Here is a 22,654-nt window from a genome sequence, read left to right as displayed (position 1 = left end):
ATACACTCTTGGCCAAGAAAGTAAGGAAGCACAGGGTCAGGCAGCAAAAGAAGTCACATTTACTGGTCCAATTTCCTAGTCTTAATCCTTGGTAATCCCATTCAGCTTGCTTAGCTATACAGGGATCTAGACCAAAAAGATCCCTGTTACTTTATGCGTACACCAGAAGATCATGAGGATACAGCCCCTCCACTGGAGCCCTGCAGAACAGAAAGATGCATACTATAGTCTTTTGGCCCTGTTTTTCCTTTTCCCAACCAAGGCTAGAAATCACACTCAGATATCCACATAAATAAGTCTTTATTGAAAAAAGTACATAATTCAGAATAAATATAATAAATAATCCTCCCCAAGCTGCTGTCCTGAGGATAAATAATCTCAAGTTTTCCCTTCCTATTTAATAAATACTCAACTTGGTCCTAGATCAGCAGCATAAGTTAGTATTGGTAATTTTCAACATATGCAAGTCTCATTAGAATTAATGGACTAATTAACTTGTTGGCTCCCAGGTGCCTGGGCTGATTGATTTCAGCCCTCCTGAGCCATGGAGATCTGGGTGCCATCCTTAAGCCGTTGGCCTTAGGGGCTCAGGGTGGCTGCTCCATGGGCAAAGACCCGAGCAGCTACAGCCACAAAGGCCTGGAGGCTGCGAAGGATCTTGAAGCGGAGAAGGAGGCGCTGCCATGGCTGGCTGGGACTGGGGCTTGGAGTTTGCTCAGTCTCCCAGTGGTGAACCTCAGGCTGAAAGGACACAGGACACAATCAGAGAGAACTTGAGATCCTTCACCCTCCAGTCCTCATCTGTGGTACCTGCAGGCCCCCATTCTCCAGGCCCCTGGTTCATACCTGCAAGAGTTGCCTCAGGCCCAGGAGGGAGGCGTGAAGCTGGCCCACAGGGCCGTCAGGGAGTGGAGAAGGCTCCCCTGTGAAAATGTCTGAGCCCAGCAGCTTCTCATAAAAAACCAGGCCCTGGTGGATCCTTTGTAGGCAGAACTGGGGTGGGGGTAGGGGGAAGAAAGCAGTGAAAAAACAGATCCCTTCCTCCTACTCCATTCTCCAAAGACCCACCCAGTTTTTGCCATTCTTAGACACTGCTATGGGTTAAATGTGTCCCCACAAAATTCATATGTCGAATTCTAACTCCTCAATATAATGGTATTAGGAGGGAGGGCTTTCAAGAAGTGATGAAGTCATGAGAGTGGGACCCTCTTGAACGCATCTGGTATTCTTCTAAAAGAGACCCACGGAAATCCCAAGGCCCTTTTGCCAGATACAATGAGAGGTCTGGAGTCTGGAAGAGGGCCCTGACCGTGCCAGCACCCTGATCTCCAACTTCCAGCCTCCAGAACAGTGAGAACTAAATTATTTTTGATGTTTATAAGCCACCCGGTCTATGGTATTTGTTATATAGCAAGCTGAATGGACAAGGACAGAACTTTTGCTAGTTCACCATGATACCCAACGATGTCCCAGTCCCTCTTCCTTGTGGTCCAGCCTCCTCTTACTACCTGACTGTTGTCTTCGAGTCCTTGGGGATCACAGCCATCCCCACACTGGATACGGGGGACCTCCTGTGTGGTCTCATCATCTTCCTCTTCTCTTGGTAAGTCCTGGAACGGAGGAGGTGTGGGAAGAGTGAAGATATAAGAGAAATACTTTCAAACTCCACTGGGACCCTCAGGCCCACACCTTTCCCAGGAACACCACTCCTCACCCCACCTCCCTTCCTCTCTTACTCTGTGATGACCCTCGACCCTCCAGCTTTCATCCAAAGCCACAGAGTCTTCCACCGCAGCCTTGGAGAGCTTGGAGAGTCTCCTGTTTGGCACCAGAGCCCGTGACTTACCACATGCCCCATCGGAGGATGTGTGCCCCAGGCCAGCGTGCAGAGCTGCTGTGAGAGCTGCTGGCCCCGGACCCAGGCAGGGCGACTGCCCTCAGGCACGGCCCGGGTCTCAGCCAGCCAGGTCAGTGGCGGCAGCATCAGCGGCAACAGCAGCATCAGAACCCTGCTCCCCAGCATCCCGTCGCCTGCTTCTCAAATCTGGCTGGCTCTGTGCCTTGCGCCGGTCCTTGTGGAATTTCTGCCCACTTCCCTCTCTTCTGAGCCTGATGCTGCCTGTTCTGCGTACCTCTGCTTTGGTTCCTTCTGTTGTTCACTGAGTTTCTGAGCTGCTTCCTGCTGTTTTCTCTCCCCTTGTCTCTGAGTCTCTTTTTAAGGTCCCTGCATTGTAAGGCCCGCCCTTTATAGCAGCAGGTGACTCACAGCAGGTGGGATTCCCCTCCCTGCAACATCCCCCTCTGTGGGGAGCCCAGGTATGCAGCCTCAGCTCCAAGGGAAATGAGACGTGTGGTTGCTGTGGCTGGAGGCCTGGGATGGGGTTTGTGTGTAATGCTCTCCATGAATCGTGGTGGCTGTGGAGGGGGTGGGGGTAGGAGGAATGAATATTTAAATGAATCTAGTCTCAAGTTCCTTCCTATTTAACCTTTCCCTCATCTTTTTGCCTCGCAAGGCTACAGGCTACATCCCCCCCCCCCCCCCCCCCCCCCCCAGCACCTAATTTCCTTACCTCCTGCCTGAGGAAAAACCAAAAACAGAAGCATTTGTTTATTTCCAGCTCAGTTTGGAATGAAGTGTGATTCCCACCCAGTGCCCTCTATCTAAGACCCAGGGGGCTTCTTTTTCTCCCTTGGGAGCAGTCATTTTCACTGGAAGAGAGTCCACAATTCGAGGGAACTTTGTGAACTGGGAAGCCAGATAATGCCATATAAGGTATAACTGCTCCTTCTTCAGGGCTCGCTGTGGAGGCTAGGAGGGCTCTTGAAGAGGGAGAGAGCTGTTGCTAAGAACTGTCTGATTCCTCAGCCTTAGTGGCCAAAAGTTTCATAGCACCTGTGGGGTTCAGGCCTTGGTTCTTTTGGGATACTGGCATAAGCAAGGGCTAGGAGTCAAATTTAGATCTTCCAGCACCCAGCCCCTATCCCACAACTAGGAAGTCCAGGAGTTCTGGGGAGTTGAAGGTGTACCATGTTAGTGACACTGACCCGTCCTTCAGCCTGTTGCATCCATGGGTAAAATCCACGGACACTGATTTCATCACCCTCCCTGATGCAACATCCAGTGAAACAGCTGAGAATGTGAGGTTGGGCGTGGGAGTGGGGAGTGGTCCAAATCTGGGACTGCCCCAACCCAGTGGAGGGTCCCAGAACGATTTGGACGTCAGAATGAGGACATGGCTGACCACACAGATGGTCCTGAAAGCCTCCCCAAGAGGCTGACCCTTCTCTGAGAAAGTTACCCTTGACAGAAGTCTCCCTTCCCTTAGAACTATTCAAAACTGCCCAATGAAACTTTTGATTCAAAAATTAGGTCTCTGTGGTAAATCTATCCTTCAGATGGAATGTTCCCAGCATCAGGACTGATTATTTCAGTTTGAGTGGGAAACAGTTTGGCTCTTTCTACACATGGTAGACACAAATGGAATAAGGAAATGGGGGTGGGAGGAAGGAGGGGAAGCTCACCTCACTTGTGTTTAATATCTCCTGTCTTCTTCCCAAATGTGGCCCCATTCTGGGAGGCCTAAAGGATAGGAGATGAAAGGTAAAAGAGGGAAGAGGAAGTAGACTCTTGGGGGTTGGGATGGGAGACAAGGGTGAGCTGGAGGCATGGGGCTCTGCTGCTCTGTTTCACTTCCTGGTGCTTCGAGAGTTGGGTAGGAAGCAAGGTAGGTGGGGTTGTTGTGGGACTGTTCTGTGGCAGGAGCTACTTCCAGGACTAGATCTGACCTGGAGCTGTAGTGACCCCTTGACGTCAGCAGGGCCTCAACCGTTATGCAAATCACATTTACAAGACACTCCTAAGCAGGCCTTTCCAGTTGGATGCCCAGACTCCAAATCCAGTTGAGGTACCCCTAGGGAGTTAGTAATGATGGCTAATATATATGCAACTCTCATGTTATGCCAAGTCCTTGGTCTAAGCACTTTTCATGTATTAACCACCCACTGAAGTAGTTACTATTATTATCCCTGTATTACAGATGAAGAAACAGAGATAAGTAATTTACCCAAGATCACAGAGTTGAGTGTCCAGAAGTCCAGTGCAGACCATCTGGTTTCAGATCCTGCATTCTCATTCTATTACATTGGACACTACTGTGAGAAGACACAAAATATCTTTATAAAGTAGCTCATTTAGCCCAGGTATCTCTGAGTATCTCGGGCCCTGTAATTCCCATAGGTCTGTGAAGTTTTTCTCAATCTGAGACCTCAATATGGAAATCTCTCAAAGTGTACAAACTGTCTAGGTCTCTCAGCACCCATCTTTCCCCAAGATTTTAAATCTAGGGAACTGTGAAGCCAGATCAGTTTGAGAGACCCTCTGAATTAAGGTGTTTTTCTCTCCATCTTTGACTTCTGACTGATTCTAGGACCCGGTGAGTCCTGGAAGTCTAAATTACGAAGTCCTTTTCTTTTTAAAAAGATTTGATTTATTTGAGAGAGAGATTGAGTGGGAGCGCGCCATAGAGAGCATAAGTGGGGGAAAGGGTAAAGGGAGAGGGAGCAGCAGGCTCCCCGCTGAGCAGGGAGCCCCAGGTGGGATGATCACGACCTGAGCCAAAGGCAGATGCTTTACTGACTGAGCCACCCAGGCACCCCTGGAATCCTTTTATTACAGTGTATTTAGCAGCCTTTATTGAGAGAGAAGTCCTTTAACATTCTATCCTTGGTGAGAAGTTCCTTCCATCAGGGAGGCCCTCTCTGCGGCCTTTAGAAACTGTGCTAAAGCGCCCTGGAGACATCTCACAACCTGGCCCCATTCCACAGCAGTTCAAGCTCAGAATCAGACCCCAAGAATCCCTGAAAATAACCGTTGGTGCTAAATCTCTAAGAGTTTGCGGTAAGCAAATGTCCCAATTTGCTGTGCTCATCCCTCTCTGAGGGAGAATGCCCAGATTCAAGAGGTAGGGAAATTTGATGGCTGAGGGGTCTTGCTCCCTGGGACTATCATTGGAGCATGTGGGGAAGGGATCATCACAGATGGGTGTTTCAGACGGATGCTTACAGAATCGTAAAATCCACGGCTATCTGGACAGTCTTAAGAGCCCGGCTCCCGCTTCCTTTTTTCTCTCCCATGCCTGAAAATGACAGGAAATGCCGGCGAGTTTCGGGGGCAACAGGGTGAAAGGTAGCGCAGTAGCTCACAAGAGCACCGCGGACAGAGGGGGTGGACTGGACCATGCTGGGAATACCCAGCAGATGATTCCCAGTACTTTACCTTGGGCGTTCCTAATTCTAGAGTTTCTAAAGTTCTAGGGAGTGTGAAAGGTCGGTTTCCAAGCGAGTTCTCTAGTTTTGCTCAAAGAAAACTTAAACGAGAAAAAGCTACGTTTCACGACACCAAATACGGCCAGGGTCTGACACCGTTTGTCCCCACCGGCGGCCCGTAACCTTGTCTTTGCCCAGCCCTTACGTCGCGCGTCCTCTCGCGGAGCCGTCTGTACCTGGATCCTTCTGATTGGCTTAGGTGAGCCCCACGCCCTTCCTGATTGGAAGCTCTGCCTGGGAGAGCGACGTCCTTTCCGCCTTAGGGTTTGGTTGAGCGTCAGGCGCGGGGGAGAATTGGGGAAACTGGAATTTCCCGCGGAGGTGACGGCGCTTTCTCTCCCCCTACTCGTTTTAATTCCACGCGCTCCAAAATATCCGCCATGGAGAAATCTTGGTAATGACCCAATCCCCATAAGCATCCCAAGAACACATCTGACCCCTGCCCTAATCCCTCCCCTCCCCGCTGCCTGGGAAGAATTCTGGGTAATTGATTTCTCTGGTTCCCCTAGAGAATTGTGGGTAACTAGGCATTTTCATCCTGTCCCCCCACCCCCGCCCCAATTGTGGGTAACTGGACATTCTTATTTTTCTCTGGAGAATCCTGGGTAACATGCAGAGGATTCTGGGAAACTGACTTCTTTCGTTCTCACCTACCAACCCCCTACCCCTCATCCCTGATTTGGGAAACAAGCACCTTAGCCCCTGTGCCTAACTCCTGTCCCGCAGTTGCTGCTCTTTCCACTGATGGTTCTGGGGTGAACCAGGCAAGTGAGCAGGCCTGAAGGGAGATGGAAAGGAAGTCAAGTATTAGGTTAGATAGTGGGGGTGGTGGTGAGTACAGAGGGCCTAGAGGAGAAAAAGGGACAAGACTTCCACCTCTACCCCTGCTGCCCTTTCCCTTCCTGCCTGCTTCATCCCCTACCTGGCCTTCTCACCTCTGCCTGCCTCATCTCCCTCCTGCCCAGATAATCGAGAACACATTAAATACAAATACTTGGGCCTGCCACTGACTCAGCTGCCTCTTTCCCTTTGCAGGCCAGGATGTCCATTCTAGGCCCACTGGTGCTGTTCTGCTGAAGGTTGGGTCAGGCCTCTTAAGGGGCTGTTGCAAGGGAGGGTGTGACAAGGGTCTAATCTGCCATCGTCGTCATGAACTTCGAGGGTCTGGATCCTGGACTGGCAGAGTATGCCCCAGCCATGCATTCTGCCCTGGACCCTGTCCTGGATGCCCATCTGAACCCAAGTCTGCTACAGAATGTGGAGCTGGATCCGGAGGGGGTGGCCTTGGAGGCTCTTCCTGTCCAGGAGTCAGTGCACATAATGGAAGGTGTCTACTCTGAATTGCACAGTGTGGTGGCTGAAGTGGGTGTGCCTGTCTCCGTCTCCCACTTTGACTTGCACGAGGAGATGCTGTGGGTGGGAAGCCACGGGGTAAGAACTGTACCCCTTTGTAAGGGATGAAAGGAGTTGTTGGAGGTCTTTTATCTGGTTTTAGCCCAAAGGCAGCTGTTTTACTGGGAACCAGACTGAGTTGAGGTGATGAGAGTTAGTTAGGTCTCTAAGTTAGGAGGAAGGGAGTGAAAGGAACCATAGGATCCAGGGAGAAGTTACATAGGCGGTCTTTTCCAAAGAAATAGGAATCGTCCTATTTCTACTACTATTTGCCCCTTCCAAGCTTTGATTAATCTTATTAACTCTACCCATCAGTTAGTCTGTAATCAAATCCAGTCTCTAATACCCCTCCTCTGTTTTCCATTTTTAAAATGAGGTTTTATTTATTTGACAGAGATCGCAAGTAAGCAGAGAGAGGGGGAAGCAGGCTCCCCACCGAGCAGAGAGCCTCATGCAGGGCTGGATCCCAAGACCCTGAGACCATGACCTTAGTCGAAGGCAGGAGCTTAACCCACTGAGCTGCCCAGGCACCCCCCATTTTTTTAATTATAGAATGTTTAACACGTGTTTCTGCTACCTTACGTGGAATCATTTTGTTTTCTCTGGCTGATTTTAGTCTTCTGCGAGAGCAGTTATCAATGTTAAATTTTTTTTTTAATGTGTATCTATATTGCCAATATGCTAGGGAGCCCAAGACATTGTAAGAAATAACATGTTATCCTTGGTTTACTAATTTACCTTCCCTAGAGCATGAATTTTGCTTTTCCCATTAGAAAGAATAAGGTTTTTTTTTTTTTTTTAAAGATTTTATTTATTTGACACAGAGAGAGAGAGAGAAAGAGATCACAAGTAGGCAGAGAGGCAGGCAGTGGGGGGGATAGGGGGTGGGAAGCAGACTCCCTGCTGATCAGAGAGTCCGATGCAGGGCTCGTTCCCGGTACCCTGAGATCATGACCTGAGCCGAAGGCAGAGGCTTAACCCACTGAGCCACCCAGGCGCCCCTAGAATGAGCTTTTTTGATAATACACTGATTTCGGTAGGCAGTCTACTGCTATGCTAGGCCCACGGAATAAAGCTGAATAAAACATAATTCTGGCCCTCAAGGAATGAGGGAACATGAGGAAACAATGAGGAAAAGAGGATACATAAACAGATAACTTCATGATACTTTAGAAGAAACTGAATTGTTTCACTTATTAATTAGTGAATTAATTAAAATACAAGAAATAAGATAGAGGAAATAAGCTATAAACTACTAAGTGCCAGTATAAATATATGTACTGGGTGGAGAAGGGTCAGAGGGCCTTCAGAAGGAAATGACACCTGAAGTGAGTTTTTGAGAGGTGAGTAGGAGCCAGGCAAAGAGGGGAAAATGCTGTCTTGGCCAAAGCAACAGGATAAAGATTTCCAAGATATTATACAATGTGATTGCAGAGTACAGGAACTATAAGCAATGAGGATTTACCGCACTAGGAGATAAAGGTGAAGAGATAGACATGACTTCATTTAACTAGTGTTTTTTGAGCACCTACTAAGTGCTAGACCTTGCTCTGTGGTCTAGGTTTAGAATGAACTTTTTTTTTTTTTTTAAAGATTTTTATTTATTTGACAGACAGACCACAAGTAGGCAGAGAGGCAGGCAGAAAGAGAGAGGAGGAGGAGGCAGGCTCCCTGCGGAGCAGAGAGCCCGATGTGAGGCTCGATCCCAGGACCCTGGGATCATGACCTGAGCCGAAGGCAGAGGCTTTAACCACTGAGCCACCCAGGCGCCCCTAGAATGAACTTTTAATAAGGCATCAAAAATACATTTATAATACATTAAGTCTTGTTTAGTATCTCTAAGGAAAATAAAGTGGACTAAGGGGGTTGAGGTAATGAAGGTGGGAGATGTTACAGTTTCAGATAGTTGGTCAGGGAAAGGTCTCTCTGATGAAGCCACACCTGAATACAGGCCACACTGTCCATTCTAAGTCCCCTAGAAGGGAGAGAGGAAGCCATGTAGCTATTTGGGGGGAAAACATTCTAGAAAAACCTTGTATGCTGTGCTGAGAGAGCTTGGACTTGATCCTTTACACCACTGAAGATTTTTTATCCAGAATGATAAGGTTAGGTTTGTATCTTAGAGTGCCAAGGTAGAAGTAGAGACTTTGTTATTGTAGCAGTTCACATAGAATATGAAGGCCTGAATGAAGCACTGTAGAGATACATACATTGGAACAGATTTGGGAAATATTTAGGAAGTAAACAAGACTTAAATTGACTACCAGTGACTTAGTCCATTACATGGGTCATGGTACCATAAGGAATATAGTTAAGAATTGAGATGAGATAAAAATAACGAATTTAAGTGGGAATGTAAAGAGTTTAGGGTTCTCATGGAATTATCTGAAAAGAGATGTTTAACAGGTATTTGGATGTATAAGTCTGAAGCTTGCGGCAGTGGTCTAGGCTAGGGAAGGGAGTTAGGATCCATCAGTTTAAAAACATGGATAGTGAGGGGCGCCCGGGTGGCTCAGTGGGTTAAAGCCTCTGCTTTCGGCTCAGGTCATGATCCCAGGGTCCTGGGATCGAGCCCCACATCGGGCTCTCTGCTCAGCGGGGAGCCTGCTTCCTCCTCTCTCTCTGTCTGCCTCTCTGCCTTCTTGTGATCTCTGTCTGTCAAATAAATAAATAAATCAAAAAAAAAAAAACAACATGGATAGTGAAAACCTTGAGAGTGGATGAGATTACCTAGGAGGACTAATGAGAAAGTAGTGGACTGGGAATAGCCATGTTTCAAGAGTGGTCTGAAGGGAAGCACATAAGGAGAAGGTATGAGTTAAGAGTCAGGAGAGAAACCAGTAGTGGAATGATGTAATAGGAGCTAAGCGTGGAATGAGTTTCACATTCTCTCTGTTCCAGCCTGTGACCCATAGTACACATTTCCCAGATGGCTGGTAGAGATTTAGACTTGACTCTGGAATGTCAGAAGGCCAGTGGAGGATCCGAGGGACCCACGTCCTTGACCTGAAACTGTTCTAACCAACAAAGCCATTACCTATTCAGCAGGGTTACTATGAGGATAAAATGAGGTAGAATTTACAGAAGTACTTTGTAAAGCATTAAGCGAACATAGATAGTATCATCAATGTCTTTATCACTTAGATTGGTCCCCAGGCTTATGCCTTGGGGGCTGCTAACCAGAAAGCCCAAGCAAGAATGGAAGAAAGCTGAACGAGGACTGTCCAGTTCCTGACCTATATCTGGGATGGCCCTGCCCATCCATTCAGGGTGTGTCTCATCTTTTTTCCCCCAACAGGGCCATGCTACTTCATTTTTCGGCCCAGCCTTGGAGCGTTACTCATCCTTTCAGGTCAATGGCAGTGATGACATTCGACAGATCCAGAGCCTAGAAAATGGTATCCTTTTTCTCACCAAGAACAACCTCAAGTATATGGCCCGTGGGGGCCTCATTATATTTGATTACCTGTAAGTGGCTTCTCAGCTCTGGACTGGGAAAGAGGGTCCCTCCTAGAATGGAAGGCTAAAGGATTGGAAGCTTTCGAGGGCCTGGTCCCTTAGCCTTTTCTCTCTGCCACAGGCTAGATGAGAGTGAGGATATGCACAGTCTCCTGCTGACTGACAGCAGCACTCTGCTTGTCGGTGGGCTGCAGAACCACATACTAGAGATTGACCTTAACACTGTCCAGGAGACTCAGAAGGTACAAGCCTGGGGCAGGAAAGACCCAGGCAGGGTCTGAGACTTTGGGAGGCTGGGGATATGCCTGAGCTGGGAACATGACTAAGTGTATGTGCGACCTTTCTGTTCCTTTGGTCTGTGGGAAGAATTATTCTCACTGGTTTTTCCTGCTTTCCTCCCCAGTATGCGGTTGAGACACCTGGAGTCACTATTATGAGACAGACAAATCGTTTCTTCTTCTGTGGCCACACGTCTGGCAAGGTGACTCGGTTCTGTGTTTCCTCCTACCACAAGGCCCTGTTTCATCAGACATGTGCTTGGGATCTTCCTTTCCCTCAAAGCTGGGGCTATAGTTGGGGCGGGGTTGGGAGGGGGAACTGGAGGAATGAACGGAGTTCCTCCTCAGCCACAATGTACTAGATTATCTTTCAGTCTGATGGTTTCTATTGTAACTAGATACCTTCAAGGCACAAGAATAAACAAGAGTTCTCTTGGGGGTGCCTTCCAGCTCTTGGCTTCTCTTTCTGCCTTTTCTGTGCTTTGATTGCCCATATCCTAGAGCCTTAGTTCTTTGGGCAAGGGTCTCACAGGGTGAGGTAGGTGGCAGGTACCTTTCATGATGCCAATGTTGGAGGATAACCAAGTCCTCTCTTCTTCAGGTTTCCCTGCGAGACCTCCGTACTTTTAAGGTGGAGCATGAGTTCGATGCTTTCTCAGGGAGTCTGTCAGATTTTGATGTACATGGCAACCTGCTGGCCGCCTGCGGCTTCTCCAGCCGCCTCACTGGCCTGGCCTGTGACCGTTTCCTCAAGGTGTATGATCTGCGCATGATGCGCGCCATCACACCCCTTCAAGTACACGTGGATCCTGCCTTCTTGCGCTTCATCCCCACCTATACTTCTCGACTTGCTATCATCTCCCAGTCAGGTAGGAAGGGATGTAGGGAGGGATAAGGTCAGGGGGCACTGATGAGTGAAGGAAAACTAGGCGCCAGAAGGCCTGTACTCCCAGGAACCTCCCGGAAACAGTAACCTCTCAGTGGGCTGTCAGGATCATACTTAGGTTTGGCCAGAGATTAGGACTTATATTTTCTCCCTCCGCGTGAAGAACACAGAACAAGATAAAGGTGGAGCAGGCAAATCAACTTTAGAACTGCCTTTACTGGTACGGGACTTGCCTGTGGTTTATGGGAAGGCATCAGGTGGTCTTTGTATCTCTAGGCATGAACTTAGGCACCATCTTTCCTTGATACCAGGGCATAAGACGATGGCCCCCTTTCAACTTCCAGGGCTCACTGAGCTTCCTCCTCTCTTCTAGGGCAGTGCCAGTTTTGTGAGCCCACAGGCCTTGCCAACCCAGCAGACATCTTTCATGTGAATCCTGTGGGGCCTCTGCTAATGACGTTTGACGTATCAGCCAGCAAGCAGGCCCTGGCCTTTGGGGATTCTGAGGGCTGTGTGCACCTCTGGACTGATTCCCCTGAACCTTCCTTCAACCCTTACTCCCGTGAGACCGAGTTTGCTTTGCCCTGTCTCGTGGACTCACTGCCTCCTCTGGACTGGAGCCAAGACCTGCTGCCTCTTTCCCTCATCCCTGTCCCGCTCACCACTGACACACTTCTCTCTGACTGGCCTGCTGCCAACTCCGCTCCAGCTCCCAGGTTGTACCTTACATCTGGGCCAAAAGGAGGGAGTGGGGAAGGGCCAGGATACCAGGATTCTCAGCAAGCCCTGTAGGAGTAGCCATCTTTCCTGATTTTCGACTGCCTTCATTATCTTTTTTTCTGGCTCCTTGGGGGTTGGGGATTTGATGGGCAGACCCCACAACCTTCAGGCCTAGAACTGTACTGCATTACAGGCGAGCGCCACCTGTGGATGCCGAGATTCTCCGCACCATGAAGAAGGTGGGCTTCATTGGCTATGCACCCAACCCCCGTACCCGGTTGCGCAATCAGGTATGTTCAGAGGGAGAGGGTCAGCCCTAACCCTGGCATTTCTCCTGTCTTGGTTCTTTACTAGTCCTCAGCAGTTTTCAGTTTTAGGTCAGTCAGTGAAGGTTTTTTGAGGCCTACTGAATTGAAGGTACCATGCCAGGTGTTAGGGAGGATTCAGAGACACAGAAGATAGTCTTTGCCATTAAGAAGTTTAGTACTTGGTTGGTAAAGATAAGACCTGTCTGTAACAAGTTATTTATATTCTCTGGTGAAATTCAGAAGGAATGTTAGTTCAGTGCCAGGGGCCGTCTGGAGGAAAAGTGTTACTCTGGGCCAGAGTGGTCAGGGAAGACATACTGAAAAAGGTGGATATATTGAGCTGGAAAGGTGAAAGATGGGTAAGTAGAAAGTAATATGGGAGCACGTTCAAGATGAGAGATCAGTGTTAGCAAAGGTCTCAAGAAGCATAACTGTGAAAGGCATGTCTGATGGGGACTGTGCTGGGACCAGTATGCCTATAGTTGTGGCTTGTTTTGGAAAAGCACAAGGCGTTAAGGTTAGAAAGGGCCCAGTTGTGAAGCCTTGATACACTGGTGTATAGTGGGAGAACTGATGCACTGAAATAGGCATTTTGGGACAGTTTAGTAGTGGGATGTTGGACAGAGTGAATGTGCAGAGCCCGGCGTGGGAGCCATCATCGTTGTCGGGCTGTGACGAGGTCAGGTGGTGGCAATGGGAAAAAAGGGAAGCAGTGGCTGCTGAAAACCCCATGAAATCAGAAAGTTCAGTGTTGGGATCAAAGTGGGGGGATACCAAAGATAATTAAGACATCCAGGGGTGCCTGGGTGGCTCAGTCATTAGGCGTCTGCCTTTGGCTCAGGTCTGGGGTCAAGCCCTGAGTCAGGCTCCCTGTTCAGCAGGGAGTCTGCTTTTCCCTGCCCCACTCCCCCTGCTTGTGTTCCCTTAATCGCTCTCTCTGTCAAATAAATAAATAAAATCTTAACAAAAAAAAAAGACCTCCAATAAAAGTACCTCTTCTTAAATATTCTAGATTCCTTACCGACTCAAGGAGTCAGACAGTGAATTTGACAGCTTCAGCCAGGTCACTGAGTCACCGATAGGGCGGGAAGAGGAGCCACATCTCCACATGGTCTCTAAAAAATACCGCAAGGTGCTGGGGATACCAAGGAAGGAGCCCTCTGGGACATGGGGAAAGGTTCCCTGGGGAGGGAGGCGGTCATACGAGAAAGGGCTCAGTCAAGATGCCTTCACCTACCACCTAGACTCAGGAGGGAGGTTCTGGGGAAGGTTCTGACTACTCAGAAGATATGGGGAACTCTGAGGATATCTTCATCTTGCTTAGACTGTTTCTGCCTCAGGTAACCATCAAATACTCCAAGCTAGGGCTGGAGGACTTTGACTTCAAACACTACAATAAGACCCTGTTTGCTGGCTTGGAGCCCCACATCCCCAATGCCTACTGTAACTGCATGATCCAGGTAAGGGTGGGTCCGCCTGCGATTAACACGCCTACTGCCTTTCTCCTCTGTCGTCCCACATCCACTACTCTTTCTCCAGGCCTCTCCAGCCAAGCCCACTTGACTGTGGCCTCTGCCACTATTCTTTCTTGCTCCACAGCCTTCAGGTCTCCTCTGTGTACTCCATTTTTCAGTGGCCTCCTGCTCTGTATTCTTCACCAGCTTGCTTAACCTTCCCATTTCTCTTCCTCCCTGTACTGGTTGCCTGCATCAATTCTCTTGCTCTCTCCACCACCAGGTGCTCTACTTCCTGGAACCTGTTCGCTGTCTAATCCAGAACCATCTTTGCCAGAAGGAGTTCTGCCTGGCATGTGAGCTGGGCTTCCTCTTCCATATGTTGGACCTCTCTCGGGGTGACCCTTGTCAGGTCAGTGTCTGGAGACCTGAGACCATAAAAGGGGAAGGGAAGTTGCCGGTAGGCATCTACATTGCTGTGCAAACAACCACAAAAGAGAAAATTGCCCCATTTTACCAACACACTTCCTGGATTCCAGGGCAGTAATTTTCTTCGGGCATTCCGCACCATCCCTGAGGCATCAGCCCTTGGTCTGATCCTGGCGGACTCAGATGAGGCTTCAGGCAAAGGCAATCTGGCCAGGCTTATTCAGAGGTGGAATCGCTTTATTCTCACTCAACTGCATCAGGACATGCAGGAGCTCGAAGTACCTCAGGCTTATCGAGGTGCTGGAGGCAGGTATGAAATCGGGCCTTGAACAGTGAAGGCCCCCCGTGACTTCAGGGATCTCCTCACTGGCTCCATGTGCATGCACTGCCTTCCCCACTCTTAGCAGCTTTTGCTCATCGGGGGACTCAGTCATTGGGCAGCTGTTCAGCTGTGAGATGGAGAACTGTAGCCTGTGCCGCTGTGGCAGCGAGACCGTGCGGGCCTCCTCCACCCTGCTCTTCACACTCTCCTATCCCGAAGGTATCACCAGTGGAATACCCTGCAGCTGGGCTGGGGAGCCTCCCCCAGATGTCCCGTAACATCAAGGAGAGGGTGTTGGGGGGCTGACCGTAGGCCAAAGGAAGAATGTAGAGCGAAGCATCTGGTTTCCCCTCAGATAAAACTGGGAAGAACTGTGACTTTGCTCAGGTGCTGAAGCGAAGCATCTGCCTAGAGCAGAATACACAGGCCTGGTGTGACAACTGTGAAAAGTACCAGCCCACGGTGAGTCCTCCTGCCTTGGGGACATGGCTGGGGTCTTGTCTGGGACGAGCTGTCAGCACTGCCATCCAGAGATGTATAGGGAGTGGGAAGAACCTCAGTTAGGAAGTGCAGGTCCAGGTTTTACTGTTCCTACCCAGGTTCCTTTCCTGTAGGCTCCCTGCCATTCCTTGTTTGTCTTGTCCTCTCAGATTCAGACCCGCAACATCCGCCATCTGCCAGATATTCTCGTCATCAACTGTGAGGTGAACAGTCTGAAAGAAGCTGATTTCTGGAGAATGCAGGCTGAGGTAAGGACCAGGGCTGGAAGCAGGACTTTAAGTGTACTTTTCAGTTTTCTCTCCCTTCTGTGCTCCGTTTATGACTAATGTTCCTGGGGAATCCGATTTTTTTTTTAAGATTTTGTTTATTTATTTGACGGAGAGACAGCGAGAGAGGGAACACAAGCAAGGGAAGTGGGAGAGGGAGAAGCAGGCTTCTGACTGAGCAGGGAGCCTGATGCAGGGGTCCATCCCAGAACATTGGGATCATGACCTGAGCCAAAGGCAGATGCTTAAGGACTGAACCACCCAGGCATCCCCAATTATTGTTGTTGTTTTTAAGATTTTATTTATCCATTTGAGAGAGAGAGCAAGCAAGCACAGGGGGAGGAGCAAAGGGAGAGGGACAAACAGACTCTGTGCTGAGTGCAGAGCCTCACTCAGGGCTTGATTCTATGACCTTGAGATCATCACCTGAGCTGAAACCAAGAGTCGGACGTTTAACCAACTGAGCCAGCCAAGCACCCTGGGAATCAGATATTTTTTCTTTCGTGTTCAGGTTGCCTTCAAGATGGCAATAAAGAAGCATGGTGGGGAAATCTCCAAGAACAAGGAGTTTGCTTTGGCTGATTGGTAGGTGTGGCCTGAGGCAGCAGTCAAAAAATTGAGCTACCCCATGGCTTCTCTTGTCACTGGCTAGATTTTAGAACAAACCTAATTTTCTTGTCCTGACAGGAAAGAACTAGGGAGTCCAGAGGGCATGCTGATGTGTTCCTCCATTGAGGAGCTGAAGAATGTCTGGCTTCCTTTCTCCATTCGCATGAAGATAACCAAGAACAAAGGGCTGGACGTTTGCAATTGGACTGATGGGGATGAGATACAGGTTGTTGAACAACTGGGAGGAGAAAGGGGAATAAGGGAGAGAAGGTTGGGACAGAAGCAGGGCAAGGGGAAGATGGAATTTAGTGTAGGGAAAAGAAAGGGAATAAACCCGAGTATTTCCCAGTTGTGGGCTTTTCCAAAGTGACTCAGTTCAGTATTAAAAGTCATAGATGGGCTAGAATGGAGATAACCCACCCTGGTCCCCCATCCCCATACCCCAAACTCCCTGTCCTCTATCCCCTTTCCCCTTCCTTCCCCATCCTTAAACTTAGCTTAGCAGCCTGGGTACCCCCCTCACAGTGGGGCCCAGCCAGGGCAGAGGAGGAGCATGGTGTCTCTGTGTATGACCTGATGGCTACTGTGGTACACATCCTGGACTCACGCACAGGGGGCAGCCTGGTGGCTCACATCAAAGTTGGAGAGACCTACCACCAGCGTAAGGAGGTGAGTGAGATTCTACAAGGCAGGGACACTCCTGGCGGTAGCCACAGTGGAGTCCCAGGTCTGCCCCATCTTAAGTCTGAGCCAGAGTGGTCCAGCTGTCACTTTAGTGTCAGTCTTTTTTCTCTTATCTCCACAGGGTGTTACCCACCAGCAGTGGTATCTCTTCAATGACTTTCTTATTGAACCTATTGATAAGGTTAGTTGTAACACATTCCGTTCTCCCTTTCTCTCCCCTTCTACGGTTCTCATCCTTCTAGAGAATGCCATGCAGATTGCAGATTCGGGAGGGAGAGAGGGATCCTTAAAAATAAAAAGTGTTGGGTGCCTGGGTGGCTCAGTGGGTTAAGCCTCTGCCTTTGGCTCAGGTCATGATCCCAGAGTCCTGGGATGCAGGCCCAAGTTGGGCTCTCTGCTCAGCAGGGAGCCTACTTCCCTCTCTCTCTGCCTGCCTTTCTGCCTACTGGTGATCTCTCTCTGTCAAATAAATAAATAAAATCTTTAAAAATAAATAAATAAAAAGCATTAGCAGAATTAAAAAATAGCACCTAGTTTTATCTTTTCTCTGGCTAGAGAAAAAGGAAAAAGGGTTATATATGTAGGCCATTAAGTGCTTTTTCTTTTACAGCACGAAGCTGTGCAGTTTGACATGAATTGGAAAGTGCCTGCTATCCTTTATTACGTCAAAAGGAATCTTAATTCCAAATACAACTTGAACAGTAAGTGGTACAGAGTAGACCAAAGGGTGTGGGCCATTAAGATTGATCTTTAGGGAGAGATTGTGTTAAGATTAGGATAGGTAACAGTGTTAACATTTCCAGGGATACTAAAGAGAGTCCTGTTCATCAGGCCTTAAATTTAGAACTTGGAAATCCTGAGGTGTAATGGGGGAAGAATTGATGGGGAGAAATCTGATCAAAATGGCCAAGGTTATGATTTTCAGTCTAATCATTCTTTTCCCCAAGTGAAGCTTTCTTCTTCTTTTAGAGGTTATCTCCTTACTGAGGCCATTTTTGGTGTCTTTAACCATAGTTTCCCTGCAGCTTTATTTTTCTGGATTTTTTAAGCTAAAGTCTTATTCTTTCCTCTCTGCTTTTTTGTTTTTTTCATAACATATTCCTTAATAGTTTTCTGATTTGATCTGTTCCATCCATCTGTTCATCAGCCATGATTTTTTTACTCACATGCTTTGATTATTGAGGGATCACAGCATAGAGCCCAGTCTCTGGTCGGCCATCTGGGTTTCCCTCCTCTGGTTACTTCTCTATCCCAAGCCATCTGTCTTCTGGACTTTTCCTTCCAGTCAAGAACCCTATTGAGGCAAGTGTCCTGCTGGCTGAAGCCTCATTAGCACGGAAGCAGCGGAAAACACATACTACCTTTATTCCACTGATGCTGAATGAGATGCCACAGGTTGGGGACCTGGTGGGCCTGGATGCTGAGTTTGTCACCCTTAATGAGGTAACAAAGTCCAAAAGGGTGTGGTGTTGGAACAGAACTCTGGAGAGATATTAGGAGTCATAATTTCCTTATCAATTCTCGTCACGCAGGAGGAAGCAGAGTTACGCAGTGATGGCACTAAGTCTACCATCAAACCAAGCCAGATGTCAGTAGCAAGGATCACCTGTGTTCGGGGCCAGGGACCCAATGAGGGTATTCCCTTCATTGATGACTACATCTCTACTCAGGAGCAGGTATTAGGATATGGAGGTGCAAGTGAGACAGACCTTGTGCATATGTAGAGTGCTCTAGACCCTCAGGAAGAGTGGTTGAGGGAGACTCTGCACCTCACTTCCTGAGCGGCTTATCCTTTTTTTTATGCCTAGGTGGTGGATTACTTGACTCAGTATTCGGGGATAAAGCCAGGAGACCTAGATGCCAAGATTTCCTCTAAGCACCTCACAACTCTCAAGTCTACCTACTTAAAGCTTCGTTTTCTTATAGACATTGGAGTCAAGTTTGTGGGTCATGGTCTGCAGAAGGACTTCCGGGTCATCAACCTCATGGTTCGGGCAGGGCTCTTTTTTTTTTTTTTTTTTTTAAAGATTTTTATTTATTTGTCAGAGAGAGAGGAAGAGAGAGTGAGTGAGCACAGGCAGAGGCAGAGGGAGAAGCCGGCTCTCTGCTGAGCAAGGAGCCCGATGTGGGACTCGATCCCACACTGCTGGGATCATGACCTGAGCTGAAGGCAGCCACTTAACCAACTGAGCCACCCAGGCATCCCGGGCAGGGCTCTTTTAAGAGTCTTTGAGTGTGGGCCCTTGAGGGTATACGTTTTGCTTTCGGAAAATGGAAAATTACAGATCACCTGCCTTCAGTCTCTCTCTCTTTTATCTCTGCCAGGTGCCCAAGGACCAAGTCCTTGACACTGTCTATCTGTTTCACATGCCCCGAAAACGAATGATATCCCTGCGATTCCTTGCTTGGTACTTTCTGGGTGAGTTGGTATTGGTGTACCTTGTAGGCCCCTGTGGTGCTCATCAGAGGAGTAGGGAGGACCCTGAGTTAGTAATGAGAGTTACTCATGGATTTAAGAAGCTCCAGTATCTCTGCATTAGGGATGGTGTTTGGCTCTTTCCCTTGGGGGCAGTCAAGTTTTTTATTGTTTAATGGGAGTTGGAGATGTGAGTAGGGGACATGGTCTTACCTTCCTTTGCTAGGTCCCAAACTGTTCACTTCTGATTTCCACAGACTTGAAGATTCAAGGGGAAACCCATGACAGTATTGAGGATGCCCGCACAGCCCTTCAGCTCTACCGAAAATATCTGGAGCTAAGCAAAAATGGCACTGAGCCTGAGTCCTTCCACAAAGTGCTCAAGGGTCTTTATGAGAAGGGCCGAAAGATGGACTGGAAGGTGCCTGAACCTGAGGGCCAAACAAGTCCCAAGAGTAAGACCTGGGATGGGACAAGGGAAACTGGACAGGGCGGGTTTTGACTGTATGAAAAGATTATACCCAGGGTGATAATAATAATCATGGTGATGTCAGCAACACTACCCCGCCACCTTGTATTTGTAAAGCACTCAGTAGTTTACAAAGCACTTAATCTTCCCAACATTCGGTGAAGTAGATTTGATTACTGAAACTCTCCATTGATCCTAACCTCATTTCCCGGTTCTAAAATGTTTGGGGCAAGTTTGCCCTCTTTTCTCTTGCTTTTTCTACACTCACCTTAAGAGTCAATGCTCTTGGTTTTGTCTCTGATAGATGCAGCTGTCTTCTCCTCAGTGTTGGCACTCTGACCTCACCCTCTTCCAGCGAACTGCCCCCTCTCCCTTCAGTGTTCTGTGGCCCCAGAACTGGGAGATGGCTTTCCAAGCTGGCTATACCTTATCCGCTTCCAGAATTGGACCTGCTCAGGGTCTACAGATGGTGCTATTAATAGAACTGGAATGCAGCAGAGTTGTTGCAAAGGGAAGAGGAGCCAGATTCCTTTTTTGTCCTTTGCAAAATAGAAGTCCAGAAACAGAGTCTAGAAATGACCCAAATGGAAAGTAATTGGTATTCTCCATTAATATCCTGGGTAATTAATATCCAGGCCACACAAAAACAAAAACAAAACCCCACATAGAACAAAACAAATGCTCCTGGAACCAGTACTCTCAGTTCCAAGTTGACTAAGGACTGAAGTCCTGGACAGTGACAAGCTTAAACAGTAGCTCAGGACAGCTCAAGTCTCTGACTGCTTGAGGGATGCCGGGAGGGGCCAGGACATTGAGTATTGGTGTTCCTAGCAAACCAGTGTTGCCAACACCATCGTTGCCAAAAGGGCCTTTGGGTCCTAGACAAAGCTTGGCTGCTGGCTTCACTCCTGCTGACAGCTGAGAAGCATCTGTCTTCCATCCACTCTCCTGTCCCATGTTTTGTTATTTTTTAAAATTTTGTTTTAAACTGCATGTTTTATAAAATAAAAACAAAAATATTATTGGCTGTTATCTATGTCATTAGAGACCTGGGAGTGTGGGATGCTCTGACTTAAGCCCTTCTTCTGCTTTCTTTGTATTGGCTTTCTAAAACTGGGAGAAAAACCAAAGCTTTCAAATTCCCACCTAGAAATGAAGGTGAAGCTCTGGAGCCCAAAGTTAAAGATGTTGGAGGAATACAATTCTGTCTTTCCTCCACAATATTAGGTCTTTGCTGCAGCTGCCCAGCGGCCTAAGGTCGGATTCTTTTGAGACTTAAGGTATGGTTTCCTCGTTAACATTGCAAAAGGAAAGTTGGGGAAGCTGACAAACTACAGGTTTCAGGTTATCTTGAGATCCGTAGATACTAACAGGATCCGTGTAGTGCTGCGGTGCTTCCTGGGAGTTGTAGTTTCCCGACTTCCCTGACTTTTGAAACCAGGGCTTCTCACCCGCCAGCAGTGCACCTTTCCTTTGGAAGGTACTAGCCCACCTAGACTGACAGACGCGCGCGTCAGACCGCCTCCTTACGCCACGCCGCGCTCTGTCCTTGCTTCAGGCCACTCCTATTCTCCGGCTGACCCCTGGTGGTCACGTGGAGCTGCTCGCCACGCAAGTCTGGGTCCTTCTGCGATCCACCGGGGTCCTCGCTGCCTGGAAGCCCCTCCTGAGCTGCCTGTTCGCGCGAGAGTTTGGAGGGGCGGGTTTGGGGTCGGTCACCGGTGTGGGGCTCGCACTGCCGCGCATCGGAGCCCCGCTTAGGCGCCCGCGTAGAGTGCGGGGAGCTGGGTCAGGCAGTCGCTGGGGCACCCTGCCTGGAAAGTGCTGGAGCGCTCTGGAGAAGCCTGGACAGCCCCGCTCCCCAGCAGCCAGGTGCTAGGGTTCGGAGCTACAGTGAGAGTCCGGCCGTATTCGAGCGCCTGGGCCACGGCGGCGGCCCTGGGAGCAGAGGTGGGAAGGTGCAAGTGGCACTAAGTGTCGGGGATGGACTGAAGCGAAGGCAATGGCGGCGTCCTTAGAAAGGGGGCTGGTCCGCTCGGGAAATAGCTTATGGGCTGGAGGTGGGGATGCAGTAATCTAAGGTGGTGGGTCCACATAGGCCCGTTATTGAGTGCTCTTCTCCCGCCCTCCACCTCGCTGCCTCCTGGCCTGAATCAGCCCCCTCTCTTGGAGGCAGGTCCTCTGTGCCTGCTGTCCTCGCTTAATCGCCAGCCTCCGTTCCGCAGCTGCCACATAACCCTGTAAGTCCTAGGCAGCCGACGCTGAAGTACCAACATCTGGGGACTCACCTGTCGACGTAGAGTCTGGGGCTGAGCCCCAAGTCCCTAGCTCGCGCTCTCACTCACGGCCGCGGGAATCCGAGTTCTCAGGCGCTGGGAACAGAGGAGCCCCTTTGTGTCCTGGCCGTTTCCTGAAAAGTAGAGCCACAGTCACAGTGAGGCCTTTGTAGGCCTTGGGATGAGGGATGGGGGTTGGGTAATGGAGCCGGCTGCTCACACCTATGTTTTATTCCAACCAAAACCCAGGTGGAGCAACCCCGTTACGCTAAAGATGAAAGGCTGGGGTTGTCTGGCCCTGCTTCTGGGGGCCCTGCTGGGAACTGCCTGGGCTCGAAGGAGCCAGGATCTACACTGTGGAGGTAAGGGGACAAAGAGAAAAAGTGAGAGAAGGAGGGTGGAGAAGACAGAACCTTGGGAGAGCATGAGATCCAGGGCCTGGGAGAAAGATGAATGGAAATCCCTGGTGATTACTTTCTCCTTTCCTTCCTTCTCCTTTCTCTCCCCTCCCACCAGCTTGCAGGGCTCTGGTGGATGAACTAGAGTGGGAAATTGCCCAGGTGGATCCCAAGAAGACCATTCAGATGGGCTCTTTCCGAATTAATCCGGATGGCAGCCAGTCAGTGGTGGAGGTAACTGTTACTCTTCCCCCAAATGAAGTAGCTCACTCGGACTTTGAATGAGAACTCGACTAATTAAGAACCTTGGTTTAATAGAAGTGAAGAAAACATTGACCCAGAGAGGTAGCTAAAAGATAAGGCTGCACGTGTTTCCTGGTCCCAAACCTTTAGACTTTATTTCTGCTGTGGTTTGTTGTCAGCAAACCCAGATCAGCACCCTTCTCCACATCCTTCATTCAT

General features: G+C 49.0%; 3 protein-coding genes across 24 annotated transcripts in view; 2 read left to right on the top strand and 1 right to left on the bottom strand.

Annotated features, from left to right (window-relative positions):
* Window positions 1-283: 283 nt before the first annotated feature.
* IL23A (interleukin 23 subunit alpha) lies at window positions 284-22,019 on the bottom strand. Of its 17 annotated transcripts, none has more exons than XM_013046186.2 (9): window positions 21,807-22,017; window positions 5,063-5,135; window positions 4,065-4,152; window positions 3,523-3,580; window positions 2,571-2,577; window positions 1,847-2,415; window positions 1,509-1,610; window positions 847-993; window positions 284-741 (listed from the first exon to the last, which is right to left on the bottom strand). In XM_013046186.2, exons 6-9 carry the CDS (start codon window positions 2,021-2,023, stop codon window positions 580-582), a joined length of 588 nt encoding a protein of 195 aa, XP_012901640.1. In that variant the 5' UTR covers window positions 2,024-2,415; window positions 2,571-2,577; window positions 3,523-3,580; window positions 4,065-4,152; window positions 5,063-5,135; window positions 21,807-22,017; the 3' UTR covers window positions 284-579. The 17 variants fall into 17 exon arrangements, with proteins under 17 accessions (XP_012901640.1, XP_012901638.1, XP_044927660.1 ...); XM_013046184.2 differs by lacking the exon at window positions 21,807-22,017 and adding an exon at window positions 5,276-5,440; XM_045071725.1 differs by lacking the exon at window positions 4,065-4,152.
* Window positions 6,444-20,540, top strand: PAN2 (poly(A) specific ribonuclease subunit PAN2). 3 transcript variants are annotated; one of them, XM_004773127.3, is made up of 25 exons: window positions 6,444-6,756; window positions 10,016-10,185; window positions 10,298-10,418; window positions 10,580-10,657; window positions 11,056-11,323; window positions 11,714-12,056; window positions 12,254-12,350; window positions 13,381-13,500; window positions 13,709-13,828; window positions 14,106-14,234; window positions 14,362-14,561; window positions 14,659-14,792; window positions 14,929-15,035; window positions 15,224-15,322; window positions 15,852-15,925; window positions 16,028-16,175; window positions 16,475-16,618; window positions 16,755-16,814; window positions 17,244-17,334; window positions 17,919-18,076; window positions 18,166-18,309; window positions 18,442-18,621; window positions 18,959-19,052; window positions 19,307-19,504; window positions 19,823-20,540. In XM_004773127.3, exons 1-25 carry the CDS (start codon window positions 6,475-6,477, stop codon window positions 19,855-19,857), a joined length of 3,594 nt encoding a protein of 1,197 aa, XP_004773184.1. In that variant the 5' UTR covers window positions 6,444-6,474; the 3' UTR covers window positions 19,858-20,540. The 3 variants fall into 3 exon arrangements, with proteins under 3 accessions (XP_004773184.1, XP_004773182.1, XP_012901637.2); XM_004773125.3 differs by having other exon boundaries at window positions 14,656-14,792; XM_013046183.2 differs by having other exon boundaries at window positions 6,534-6,652; window positions 14,656-14,792.
* LOC101686728 (protein canopy homolog 2) overlaps window positions 21,100-22,654 on the top strand; it is a 37,109-nt gene continuing 35,554 nt past the window's right edge. The window contains exons 1-4 of one of the 4 annotated variants that reach the window (XM_045071721.1): window positions 21,100-21,468; window positions 21,695-21,758; window positions 22,044-22,156; window positions 22,311-22,426. In XM_045071721.1, coding sequence (XP_044927656.1) covers window positions 22,069-22,156; window positions 22,311-22,426 — 204 coding nt within the window. In that variant the 5' untranslated portion in view covers window positions 21,100-21,468; window positions 21,695-21,758; window positions 22,044-22,068. Of the gene's footprint in view, window positions 21,469-21,675; window positions 21,759-22,043; window positions 22,157-22,310; window positions 22,427-22,654 lie in introns of all 4 variants that reach the window. The other 3 variants (XM_045071720.1, XM_045071719.1, XM_013046192.2) reach the window with 3 other exon arrangements.

This window comes from Mustela putorius, unplaced genomic scaffold (assembly GCF_011764305.1).
Source record: "Mustela putorius furo isolate JIRA1106 unplaced genomic scaffold, ASM1176430v1.1 tig00003988_pilon_pilon_pilon, whole genome shotgun sequence".
Lineage (NCBI taxonomy): Eukaryota > Metazoa > Chordata > Mammalia > Carnivora > Mustelidae > Mustela > Mustela putorius.
This window is presented reverse-complemented; position numbering and strand designations above follow the sequence as displayed.